Genomic DNA, 13,927 nt, shown 5'->3' with positions numbered 1-13,927 from the left:
TCCGGCAGATAGAGGGTCATTTCCGGAGGGTGGGACTGGACTGCGTGTCTGCCTGGGGGTTTGCCACCTGGGATCCCGAATTGTTTTGTTGTGTAGTGGGTGCGGCAACGGACTGTTCCAGTGCATGCTCCCTAGCTTGACTTGACTTTACATGATATATCTAAAGCAAGCCCTCAAAAACTGAATCCATAGGGCGCTTTTGAAATATACATACGTCTTTGTCTACAGTATAAAATAATAGTTCAGGAGCTCAAGTATTTGGGTCTTTGCAGAGGGAATTTTCATTTCAATTTTTTAGATTGCCACTGGTCACCAGTACAGATACATCTGTTTTGTGTAAGTTACTCTGAGCTTGTTTCTGTGGAAGTACTTGATTGAGTTTCATGTATGGAGTTTAAGAAATGTTATTTCTGTTTAGGGATACTTTTACATTTTCTCATTGCTTATTTCATATTTTATCAATTCCTTCTAGTCAACATTGAAATACTACTGTCATTTACATTATTAAAAAAAAGAAATGCTTTATTTCCAAGAAGGCAAAAGCTATGCAATACAATGAATGCAGAGAGATAAAGAGTATAGCTTTTTTTTTGGAGAAATTAGCAAAAATAATGCAGTCAATGATAAAAAAAATTGTATAGGACCAAAAGGTCACTTCTGCAGATAGAAGGATGGCTCAGTGCTGAAGGATGTGAAGTAAAATACCTTATCTTGTGGGTATCTTTAAGTTCTAGTACTGCCCCAAAAGGAAGCTGTCATTTAATTTCCCTATATTGCAGTTGAGTATTTTATGTAACAGGCCTAAAGTCTCCACTGGGCCTCAGATAATAATCTCTAGTTGTCAGACAATCAGTATAGGTTGCACAATAAGGCACCTCTGCGTTCCCCACTCCATCACTTTTGAACCACATGAGAGATGATGCAGGAAACAATGCCGCTTTCTTTTCTTTCTATTCAGCACTTGTGGTTTTGTCTTTTGCCAGTTTTTTTATATTTGCAGAAATAAAAAAAGAACAGACATTATTTAAAAGCAGGTTATCTTCTATCTAAAACTCTGTAAAGAGCAAAGTTAAAATAAAACTTAACAAAATGTTTGCAATGACATGCCTGCAGTGTATTTAGGTCGCTGTATTGTGACTATTGAGGCTGCAACTAAAACCTGGATATTGCAAGTTTAGCTTGGTGGTAAGCAGTTTGTAATTTCCTGACTATTTTAATAGTTCTATCATAGTTTTATAGTTCTGTCACTCTCAGTTAAAACCTTAAATGTGTGAAATAACTAAGCCTTTAAGATAAATTGGCAGTTTGACAGTTTGACAAGTGCTGAGCATCGTAAAGAAATCAGAGATAAATTAGTTTCTTATTTTAACAACATACAAGGTGAGTATTTCTAAGAAGGTGAGCACTTTTGTAATGAAGGATAAAGTCGCCTAACACTGCAGGGGGAAGTGGTTGCATTGAGTGGGACAGTGGGACATTACAAAACTGCTACGAAGTGTATGACATGTTTTCTCACTACTCTCAACCCTTTTTTTAAAGTGTGTAGGAGGAAACTGGGTTGAGTCGGAAATTACTCTGTTCAAAGTTGTTAGATTAATATATTTTTTAATGAGCCAGAATTGTTTCCTTTCATATTGCGGAATACAGTAATGTGATTCTCTTGAAAGAGCACTCCCACTCTTTTTTGCAAGTTCAAAACATTTGTGTGTATGTGTATTAATTGTGCAACTTTCAAATTAACACTGCTGGAAAAGACTTTAGGTATATTAGTAGTTGCGTATAACATGGGTAGGACATATGTAATGGACTGACTTTCTAGTATGTCTTCACAAACTACAATATTCACATAAAGATAAATGTGCCATGAAGAAAAACATATACCAATATTGTGACTGTTCAGAAAATTAAAAAAAATGTAAATGCCAAGATCTGTATCTCTTAAACATATAAAACTAAAATGTGTGGGGGAAATAAACTAGCAGACAATCAGCAATATTACTTAACTTAGATTACAGTGAACACCTTTTCCAAGAATATCTATTTGCAAAATTTACGAAATATCAGTTGCTTAACTGGCCCAAAAATATAAGGTCAAGACATTAGATGAAATCGCCTATCGCTAATCTTTTTGTAAACTAATATTTTACGAAGTTCTTTTATGATGAAAACCATGTCAATGTACATCTAGCATGTATCAGCCAACAGTTTATAAAGACAAAAGAAAGATATTTTTACATTTGGAATGCCTATATAATAAGTGAGTGGACTTCAGTCATACCTTCAGACAGCAATGCAGCCTTACTGCCATTTAAAATGCCGATTTACACAAAGCCTGCTCCAGTTTGTGATTTTTATGTAACTGTTTCATATATATGTGTATGTATTTATGAAAATTTTTATTTATTTAATGGTTATTATCTTTAATTAAGTTTAAAAAGTGAGCTTATATTTTATGAGTAAATGCTGTTAATAGTAATTTATGGCATTAAACTATTCAAGTTTTTTCCAGTGGAAAAAATTTGGTCTTGTCTTGGCTATTCCTGAGAGGGTACTATTGCTATAAAGCCGTGTTTCCCAACCACTAAGTTGGTTGTGAGTTGCTATTGTTTACAATCCGCTCTGTCTATCATGCTTAACTCACAGTAGAGACTCCAAGCTCTGACAATCATGCTTGATTCACCCAGGGAACCCCAAACTCTGAATATTGTACTCATTTCACCAAGGGAGATAAATTGCCCCCCTCTCCCCAACCCCCCATTTTGACAATCACACTCAATTCACTAAGGGGTTGCAATGACACTTGCATGGTAAAAAGTTGGTTGCAACACCAAAAAGAAAAACAGTGCTATAAGGACATTGTAGTAGATATGAATAACAAACAAGGAAACAGCCCATCTGAAACAAGCACAGTATGAAATTCTAGCATTGCTGTGTTTAATGCACTCTTTTTAAGCTTTTAAGATTAATTTATTCAATAAGATGTTTCCCGACTAACCTGTTGAAAATGCTATAGAGGTTTTATTGCATATGGGATGTCTGTTTTAATGTGTCTGATGTATGCTTAGAGTAAAACAGTGTTTACTTCAGTCAATCAATGTTTGTTTCATAAAGCGACTTTCACTCTAGACACCATATTAAAATATTTTGCACCATTAGTGTAGAGCTAAAAAGAATGTATATTAATGCATTTTAATAGGATACCAAAGAAGTGATTTCCTCAGAGCTATGTCCTGGTCCATTGCTTTACTTGGGGGAGCCAAATTTGGAAGAACCCAGTTTCAATGCAGCAATGCCAAAACAAGATGTCCTGTGTTCCTATGACAATCCAGTATGTCATTCTAAATTGCAGTGTCCGGCCTTATGCTTAAAGAAATCTTTAATTGTCTTCTATTTTAGACATGAAGTAAATAATAAAAAAAAATGCACCAAGGACATTATTGCATAAAGCACCTTTGAGGTACATCAGTGCACTACATTGAATTATCAGTTTTATCCTATGATTGCAAAACTCATGCTGTTGTCAGTGTACTCACTAAACAAGCAACACTCGAAAGATCACTTCAAGTGAAAAATAAAAACCATACACAAAAGATCAGCTAACAAAAAACTTTTTGAAAATCTATTTTTGTGAATAATAGCGCAGTTGTCAGTATGCTATCAGAAGCACAATGGACTTTCAGAGTTTGTTTAATAAATGGGTTGGAGAATGGACAAACCTGGAAAGAAGCTACAAATTGCAAATAGGATTGGCATGATTAAATAATTTGTAGGGCATATCATATTTTTGATATCAAAAAATGAACCTTTGTGGTGGGCTGGCACCCTGCTCTGGATTTTTTTTCCCTGCCTTGCGCCCTCTGTTGGCTGGGATTAGCTCCAGCAGACCTCTGTGACCCTGTAGTTAGGATGAAGAATGAACCTCTGTATTTCTTAATGAAGAACTTTCATTAATGCACATTATTAATGTATTTAAACATAACATATCATATCATGGAAACAAACACGTTATGTTTTTGATAAACTTACAAAATTTAAAACAGAAAACCTGCATCCAAAATTCAAGAAGCTGTGAGTTACGAATGAAGAGTAAACCTAATTTTGGGGAAGATTTGGATTCTAGTGTGTGAGAAACTGTATCTTTATTGATCTTTGGTTTATGAACCTCAACCACAGCCAAACTTTTTATGGGGAAAATAGGTTCATCTTTGCTCATATAAAATTAATGAATCAGCGCATCAAATTTTACAATCTTGTTGCCAGATTGATTAGAAATTATATAATTAATTATACAATTATACAACTACAAATGAACAATGCCTACCATGTCTGTTTTGCATTATGGCATTTTTCAGTCTTCAAGTATGATGTGGGACGAAAAAAAGGCTAACTCTGTAGCTTCCAGTCAGTGCCTCCACTATTCTAATAAGAAATTTCACAGCTAAAAACATCCAATGGCAGATACAATTGTTCAGTTTATTTGGTATAAATTCTTACAAAAAATGCACATGGTTTCATGCTTCTTGTCAAGTAATTGAATGTATTTTTGCCATTTTATTTTTTCATTTTGATATTTTAGAGGATTTTTTTAGTTTTGCTTTTTTTTGCATCTTTGTGCAACCTTATTGTGAATTTCAAAGGTGTCGCCATTTTGAAAGGGTTTGCTTCTGGGTTTCTCTGAGGTTGCTACAAGGTAATATCTGGGGCCGTGTGCCACGTGACATCACAAATAGTTATTGACCTTTGCCTTTATCTGAATTTGCTGTTAACCTAACAAAACCTCAGTGTTTTGCTTGTGAATATTTTCTTGAATCACTTTTTGTTATGACCATTTGCTCTGTTTTTTGAGCTTATTCTTCAGTTTCCATTTCAGTGCTTTGACGATCATATTTAGACTTCTCAGTAACAAACCTAGACTATGTTTGGCTCCTGCTGTTCTCCTGACCCTGTTTCCTTGCCCTTGTGGTGAATTGTATCTCTTTGGCTCAACACCAACACTAGATGAATGGACCTGTAATTCTAATTCAAACAAACAATCAAGGTGATGCAACACTTGGCAGACTTTAAAATATCTTTTAAGTTTATTGAAAGTTTGATTCATTAGTCAATAGAAATCTCTAGCTTATTTTTATAGGCTCATGATTTGAGCCTTGAACTGTGCTAAATTTCTTTGTGAAACGTCTATAATATTTTGTAAATCCATCAAAATACTGTGATTAATGAAATCTATAGCTGGCTAGTTTTTAATTGCTTGTACCTTATGCAGAATCCATGCTTAAACCCTGACAAGAAATATAATATTTTAAAAATAAAAAGAATGGTGAAAATCTCATTTCACCAAAAAAACATTTCGGCAACAAAAATGTAATGCAGATGACCAGAGTATGCATTTTAATTACGTTTTATTGTTTTAAGAAATGTGTGTCCCAACAGAAAAGAAGTGACAATGTGTGAAAACTCTTGTTGGCTGAGGGTAGCTAAATGAGTATTGCTAGCACAGAAAATGCTCTTTAAAATGGACATTTTAAAGCTATTTAATTAATAAAAGGAAAATCATAAATATGGTAGTTATTTTCCATTTTTCGTAATGACAAAAGAAACAAAGTTTTGGCTGTTGCAATGGATGTTCAACAGTTAGCACATCAATAAGTCATGCATTTCAGGTTCAAGAGTGAACCAGAACAGGATCAGTAAAACGGTAATATTTTTAGGGTGCCGGTAAAGTGTTTAAAAATCTGTTTCTAGTGCAACTGTACAGCCAAAAGCAGATCAAACAAGGAAAAAAACTCTTAATTTAAATTGTGTTCAAAGTGGAAGGATATGTTTTACTAATTAAAATACAAGCTGATTGTAAACGAGATGTGCAAAGTCATATTTGTAGGATGCAGAAATATTGCCAAATTTAATGTAAAGTAAGACAAACAATTGTTCTTTTCCATTTGAATGCTTTTTTTTCACTTTGAATAAAAATTATGAATATACACTTTATTTTTTTTTCAAATAGTGACATTTGGTCTGACAGCCCTAATATGCAGTGTGTGGCTGCCTTGGCAACTGAAATTTATCATACTAGAGGCTCTAAAATGAAATGTAGAATCTAAAGAAGACAACCAGATACTTAAATAAGCTGTATGTCTATGTCACAGCTTCAGAGAATTGAAACCAGTTTTCTTCTTGTAAAATATTTTACAGCTGTCCCTAGTACATTTTGGTTGTTTAGTTCATAGTACACTGGTGCAGTTTTTAATCATCATACTTTCATTTCAATAATTTCCTCAAAATATAAGCAAGCTTTTGTTTCTGAAAGAATATTTGTGTTTTAACGACATGGTTTAGTATAGTGCAAAATGTACCTCTACATTGAACAATTGGGGAAGTTGATGATAATGTAATTTTTGACAACTATATTAAGCTTTTGGTTCTGAAAAAGGTCGGTATGGTGGAACAATAATTTGAGTTTTCTCTGCTTCTCCAGTTTCCTGTCACATCCCAAAAATGTGCAGATGTGGTTGACTGCAGGTGCTAAATTGAACACTTATACAGACTTGCTATGGTGATGTTGTGGATTAAGCAGAATGAAATAATGGATGCATGATTAGTTTAAAAAATGGACAAATAAATAGATGTTACTTATGTGAAATGGATGTATGTGCTCAGGGCTGTCATATAAAGTAAACTAAACAATTCTGAGAATTTGAGCAAAGTTCAGTTTACTTATAGCATTAGGTAATGCATAGGGTTATTCCTGCTGATGGGTTATAAACTAAGATGTGAATAGATTTTTAACATTTTAAATATTGCAATTTTTTTCTTAATAAAAAAACACCAACACTTAAAAAATGCAGGTGTTAATAAAGCAAAAAATTATAAGAAGCCTGAGCAGCCAGGCTTGAAGTCTGCCTTCTGCTCAGAGTAAATGTGTCCAGAGGCTTCCGTTGTACTTCCTGTTCAGAAGCTGAAGACGTAGTGTGGGTCATGTCCCCCTCCGTGGCTCATGGGACCACAGGATGCTTCTCTGTATTTCACTTAGTACTTCCACTAGCCACAACCTCTGCATTGCACCTGATGGCAAAACTGACGTTACTTCAGGAGTGTTTGATCAACTTCCGTGTATCTTTAGACAGCAAGTATTTTATGCGTGGAAACAGCAAATGTCAATCCTGCTGCTTTTTTGCATATGGCATCCTAGCCTGCATTGTTGAACAAAAAAAAAGACTTTCAAAACTAGTGAACTAAATTTATACGTTGTTTAAAACAGAGCCTGAAGAATCGAGGCAAGCCAAAACACAGATGGGAACAGAAAGAGCACTTGTGCTGGACAGACTGGCAAGCAACGTAGCCAAACGAAAAAGTTCCATGCCTCAGAAATTTATTGGTAAGATTTTTTTTTCTTTTTCTTCTTCTTGTGTTTTTCTGTAAATTATTTAATTATTTAGACAAGCATACACAATGACATAATGCATAGGAGGCATGGCGCTTCTGAATAAGTTGTGGTCTTTTTTTTTTACATTTTAGGAATGTCAAGTATAATGCATACAAATATAGAATAGGTTTCGATTAAAATAAATGAATATACTAGAATCGTGAACTTGTCTTGGGCACACCTTTAGGTGCCTACTTGCTAAAATAAAGCATCAAGAATTAATGAAATATATACTGTATAACTGAAAAACACATAATTTGTGTAACAACACTTTTATTCATTCAAGATTATTGAGTGGAAGAGAATTCTTGGGGCTGTGCTTATGAATTTCTCTTACATTGGATTACTTGTTGAGCCTGAATATTTATTTTGTTTGAGCTTGTAAATTAAGTAATTGTATCTCAAATAACTAATTTCAGTGCTATCTCTTTTGTTGATTAATTGAAATATGAAATACCTTTTTGGCTTATAATAAAAATTTTTAATTGTTCACATGTAGTTGACATTCGCACATTTGCTCTGAGTAAGTATGAACTGTGTGTGGAATTGTTGCAGGATATAACAACATAGTGTTCTGCAGTGTAAGTGAAGTTGAAAATTTTCATTTTTAATTTGTCTATAAAAATCATGTTTGTTTCTCTGCGGTGGGCTGGCACCCTGCCTGGGGTTTGTTTCCTGCCTTGTGTCCTGTGTTGGCTGGGATTGGCTCCAGTAGACCCCCGTGACCCTGTAGCTAGGATATAATGGGTTGCATAATGGATGGATGTTTGTTTCTTTAAACCTGGCTAAAATTCTGATTTTGAAAATACTTCTATGATCATGAGTGATTGTCTGTGTGCTGATGATTGGTACTGTTGTAAAAAAAAAAAACCTCCTGATATCCTGGACCAAGCTCTATGCAAACTCTACATAGGCATTTTCCTGAAGTTTATTTGTGTTTTCTCCAAATGTTACAGTTTACTCATGGATTTCAAAAATATGCATATTATGTTAGTTGACATCCGCGAATCTGCATTTTTAGAATGTGAGTGGGTGTGCCTTCCAAGAGGGTGTTCCATCCAATGTTGGTTTCTACCTTCTGTGTGCAATGCGACTTGGATGGTCTCTCACAAACACGGTACTGAAATGACAGGATTTTATAAAATTAGATAAAATTTATTTTATCATCATCTCAAAATAACTATGATCAAATTTATTCCTTACCAGATTGGCAAAATTGCCAGAAAATGATTTTTTTTCATATCAGAAAAGTTTTAATGTGTGTTTACAGAGGTCCTTTGTAGCATGTGTTTAATCAAGGAAAATAAAGCATCAAAAACATCAGATAATATTTTCTTCTAGTATTTACAAGCAGATAAAAAAGTACTCTACTTGACACTGAAGTAGGAATAAAGTAGTAACTGTTCATAGTAAGTCATGTTGGTTGTATAGTCATTTATTTTCTTAGTTGTATGACTGTTGCATCTTGTGCCAGAATTTGTCATGCTAATATAGTAACTTACTTTAAAAGACGATTCAAAAGGGAATCTCTTTTTAGACAGCATGATGGAATAGTGCTTAGAGCTGTTGTCTCATGGATCCAGTGTTGGGGTTTGTATCCTACCTTCAGTCGCTGTCAGTATATGGAGTTAACACAATTGTCTGCATTGGTTTTTCTCCATGTTTTTGATAAGCTTGTATTTATATGGGTCCATTCATGGGTGGACCTTGCAATGCTCTAGTGTATAGTTTGGAATTAATTCCTGCCTTATACCTGAAGCTTTAGTTTAAGAATGTTATGTTGTTTATCTAGTAACAATGCTCTTACGTGGTTGAATGGACTTATAAACAAGAATAAATATGTAAAATTGTTAGTCCACCTTAAAAAATATATACAAGAAAGAGGAAAAGTATCTTTTTAAAAGTAACATTGGAGGTAGGGATGCAGGGAGTGTGAGCAATATTTCAAAAAGCAGACCCTTGCAAAATGCAAGAAATGTAGAGTGAAAAGTAAAATTGGAAGCATAGTTAGGGGGAATGTTTACAATGTTTCAAAGAGCAGACCATTGCGAAAGACCCCTGTGGTAAGTTTGCAGAATAATTGCGCACTGCATTGCATTCTTACTCCAGATAACATCTCTCTCACTGTGCTTTGTCTCTAGTGAGAGCAGATAGTCGTGTGATTTCTAGTGGGCCTCACTGTATCTCTTCTAGGACTTGTTATTAAAGCACATTTAAGTGACAATGATTTTTTTGCTTTGTCGTCAAGCTGAAAGGAGCACAATTAGGGTTAATAAAAATTATCTTGAGCAGTATTAAAAGTACATGTTTTGCCTGGTCTCTTGGCTTGCAAAATGCAAGAGTAATAAAAAGGCAAGTTTAAATGATTCTCATTGCATTATTTTTGTTTCTTGGTCAACCACAACCATTATGCTTATCATCATAAATAAGCAAAAAATGGCATCTACAGGTTGAATCAAAATATGACCTGAGTTAATGTGAATGTTAGGGGATGCTGCTTGCATAGCTATGTTAAATTAGGAGTTTCTACCCCAGTAGTCTGAATGTTCTTAGTCCTATTTTACATAATCCATTTATTCCCACCACCACTGCTTTGAAACTTGTTTTCTTTAATGAAGCAGCTGAATAAAATAACATCCAACATAGAACCAGTCTGTTATATCTTAGCACTTAAGTGATGCTGGCTTGCTAGATCAAAAAATGTCTAGGTATTTAATAATAGGTTTGTTTTTGGTGAAATAAATCATTGCCGTTATGTTTTTTAATACACTGACTTTAATCAAAATCAAATTACAGGTCTTGTGTGAACTACACTGTTGCTTGCACATTAATTATCTTGGAGAACTCTCAAGTTAAGTGACTTTTCCAGGTCATGTGGTCAGTCCTTGGTAGGGATTGAACTGGTAACTTGCTTTACAGTCAAACGCCTTAGCCACACTACTCTGCTTTGTCACTGCAAATTATTATTTCTCAAACAGAATAGAGCATAATGAAGAGAATTTTTACTTATTTTATTAATCCAGGTTATACTTGTTGAATATATTCAGGTTCATCCATTCTGTTAATTTTTAGAAAATTCAGTTTCTCTACATGGTGTCATTGCCTTTCGCAACACTAGTTAGTAAAAGCAAGAGTCAACACTGTACGAAGTGTCTTTTTTGTACAACCCAGCCTGCATACTTATTCACAGAAGGCCAGTTTAAAGGTGCTAATAAACATAGATGATTGCATGGGGAAATCAAAAGACATACAAACTCTACCCATGTACTTCTGTAGAGACCCAAATTAAAGGGTGTTTATTCCTTGGGGGATCAACATTATCTAGTATATCACCACAGGACTCTCTTACTTGCTCACTCTGGTTTGTGTCACAGTGACTTAGACAACCTTTTCCTTAGCAACAGTATTCTGATTCTTCTGAGAAATTCTTTTGGTTATCCTTATCGATTTGAAGAATACCTTTCCAGCCCCTGGACCTATATACATAAAAATAAAAACAGCTTATTTGTAAAGAAAACATTATTATGTAGCAAGCAAGAGTAAGAAAATTATAAAAGGGGAGGTCAAAGCAGTTGATTTTGAACAATGTAGTAAATTAAATAATTTTGTTTTTCTGCAATTAGGTTACTTTTTATGGCATTAAATCTGACTCCTACTGAAAACAGATGTGTTACAGACACACATAAATAAAAAGAAAAAGCAAGGAATTTCTGATGTTGTTTAGCTTTACTTTTTTCATTTTTACCTTGGTGCCCCTGCAGATTTTGTTTTTTTCCTTCAGCTTAACTGGAATTGTTTTTTCTGTCTGTATCCCAAATTAATTTATGGATATAATCATAAAGGTGTTAATCCATTTATGTCCAGCTGCCCCTAATTGCTGATTTCTTTTACTCCAACTTTTATGCCAACAGCACTTTAACCCTGTCTCCATGGAACATCAACAAATTGAGAAATGTGTTTAAACAATAAACCATGTCTCAAAGTCATTGTTGTCTCATTTTCATAGAAGTCAACATCATGAGTTACTGGGTCTGACAGGTATATGTATTATAACTGCATGTTGGAATGTTAGTTATATCAGTCTCCACATCCATGAAGACGCCTCTACTTTTAATGTAGTTTGTAGCCCACATTTACTCATGTTTTCTTGAAGATATCACGTGTTTGTGTTTGAATGCACATATTGAATTATATAGAATTATAAAGTGAACATATATCCACATCCTGTTTATGTATAGGTCACCGATTTTAATGAAAGACTTGTCATTTTTGCCTACAGTAGCACCCCTTCTTGCGACTCTGTCATGGGAATGATACCCAAATCCTTCATCCCCCCCCAACATATTTTGGGTGGTCAATAAACATAAACAGTCTTGAGAGAATAGAATGGGATAGCTAGTCATTCTTAGCTGATTTGTTTGTTGAGATGGATTTTAAATTAAAGTGAAGTAAACTTAACAATGTGTTTTCTAAAGGTAAATAGTTTACCTTGAACTCAGTTGAAATCTCTCCCTATTGTTTCTTTTATAATTGACAGTGAGGTCAACAAAGTAGCAGGAAACCATCTGTGTTGTCTGCGTTGATGCCAGAAGCAGTACATCCCACAGTTTGTCCTTGATCTTATCCAAAGGTTATTATTATCTGGCATTTTCCATCAGATCGGTAGGTCAAGTGATGGACTGATATGTAGGCTTTTAATGCGCATTAATCTGTTTTATTGTTGTTTTTTGAGTTTGCAGATATGGAAATTTGTTTTTATTATTCTTGAATTTCTTATATCAATTAAGAAATAGCTGAATTGGAAAACAATTTTATATTATTACACACACATACTGTATAATATTATATATTACACACATTTTTATTGAGTAGATCATTTTTAGTTGAAATCCTTATCATAAAAGTGGTAGCTTTTACACTCTTGTTTCATTGTTTTTTCAATATACTTTTCTGTGTTAACCTATCCTGCTTGTAGTTCCAGAGTTTGGTGATTGGTTTACACATCTAAATAGGCTCTGAACTGGTCTTTATAAAGCTGAAGCAAATGGAGAATGTAACACGTAACCCCCTTTAAGCTCATACCCTTTTTTAATTCTGAGTTTGGCTATCTAACTCACTTTTAGCTTTTACCATTTTTTAAATCAAAATTTTCAACATGACGTATTTTAACCATTTCTAAAATTAAGGTATAGGCAATGTGATCCATAGACCTTCCCTAAGTAATCGGCCAAAGAAAACCCTCCATAAAAATATGGCATAAATTATTATTAATCACTTATGAACTTTGAGTATAACAATAAGACTTGTATTAGGAAACAGGTATATACATCATATACTGTACATTAAATCAGTCATCTTTTAGTTTAAAGTCCATATTCATACCCATTAGGGAACACTGCTTATGATGTGTGTTAGAGGTATACGCTTTATATTATATATTATTATATATTATATACTGTGTATAATTCCATTTTATCTGCTGCTATCACACTGTAAGTATTAAAGGTAGCAATTCTTTTATCATAATGTCTGTTTGATAGAACCTTTCCAATTCAGCTGTTCTCTATTACAACATGTTTTGACCACTTTTGCAATATAAAGTTTTGCTACAAGTTATTTGGGACAGTTCATGAGTGCAAAAAGTAAGTAGTAGTAGTATTGTCATGTGTACAAAGTTGAGTGAAATTCTCTAAAATTGCTACTACTATCAATTACTTTGGACAAAGAAAGAATGCCACATACTGTAGCTGAATTCTGTAGGCAACCACACTACTCAGGTGCACTATGTGGACTGACTACAATAAAAAATAAACAAAAAGGGACAACCATACTTCAGAGTGCCTGATGGATAGAAATTCTACACTTAAGTCATAGGCCTATGTACAATAAAAGAGCAGGAGCCATGACTAGCTATAAATTGATTATGAAAGAAAGTGAGCATGGTTTTTACATCCATCCATTTGTTTTCTACACCTATTTTTTCATTGCAAGGTTACAGGATGCAGAATGTATCTTGGCAATACTGGACACCAGGAACCAATTATGTGTGGAATGCCAACCTTTTGCTCTAATATGGCCAATAAAGAGTCATAAATTAACGTTGTTGATGTATACTTTTTAGTTTCTTCCACAGAATACTTGAATACACACAGTTATTCCATTATAAGGGGGTGGAAGTGTGTGTGAGATGCTTTGATTGATGGGCTTATATCATATCTAGAGCTAGTTCATACCTTACTTCTACCATCATGCAATTCAGTAATAGACACAGCAGATTCAGATGGACAGATGACTCAAATTTCTCGTAAGACATGTTACTTTTTGCATATAGGGGATAGTATCGTAAACATAAGCAAATTCCTGAATTTTTTGGTGTTGTTTTGTTATGTTTCTGAGCTTTCTTTATTCTGTTGATTTCATTTCATTTCTTAGTGTTGCTATATATTTACGAAGGTGTGTGGCAGTATGTTTATGCAAAGCCATCTGGATATGCCTGAATTTACTTAG

At 34.1% G+C, this 13,927-nt stretch overlaps 1 protein-coding gene across 2 annotated transcripts in view; it reads left to right on the top strand.

Moving 5' to 3' along the window:
- LOC120517725 (zinc finger protein Aiolos-like) overlaps positions 1-13,927 on the top strand; it is a 124,274-nt gene that overhangs the window by 93,872 nt on the left and 16,475 nt on the right. For both annotated transcript variants that reach the window (XM_039740184.1, XM_039740185.1), the window contains one exon: positions 7,256-7,372. In XM_039740184.1, the coding sequence (XP_039596118.1) occupies positions 7,256-7,372 (117 nt within the window). The remainder of the gene's footprint in view (positions 1-7,255; positions 7,373-13,927) is intronic.

Source organism: Polypterus senegalus, chromosome 17 (genome assembly GCF_016835505.1).
Source record: "Polypterus senegalus isolate Bchr_013 chromosome 17, ASM1683550v1, whole genome shotgun sequence".
In the NCBI taxonomy this organism is placed as follows: Eukaryota; Metazoa; Chordata; class Cladistia; order Polypteriformes; family Polypteridae; genus Polypterus; species Polypterus senegalus.
The sequence above is the reverse complement of the archived record's forward strand: the minus strand, read 5'-3'. Positions and strand labels throughout refer to the sequence as shown.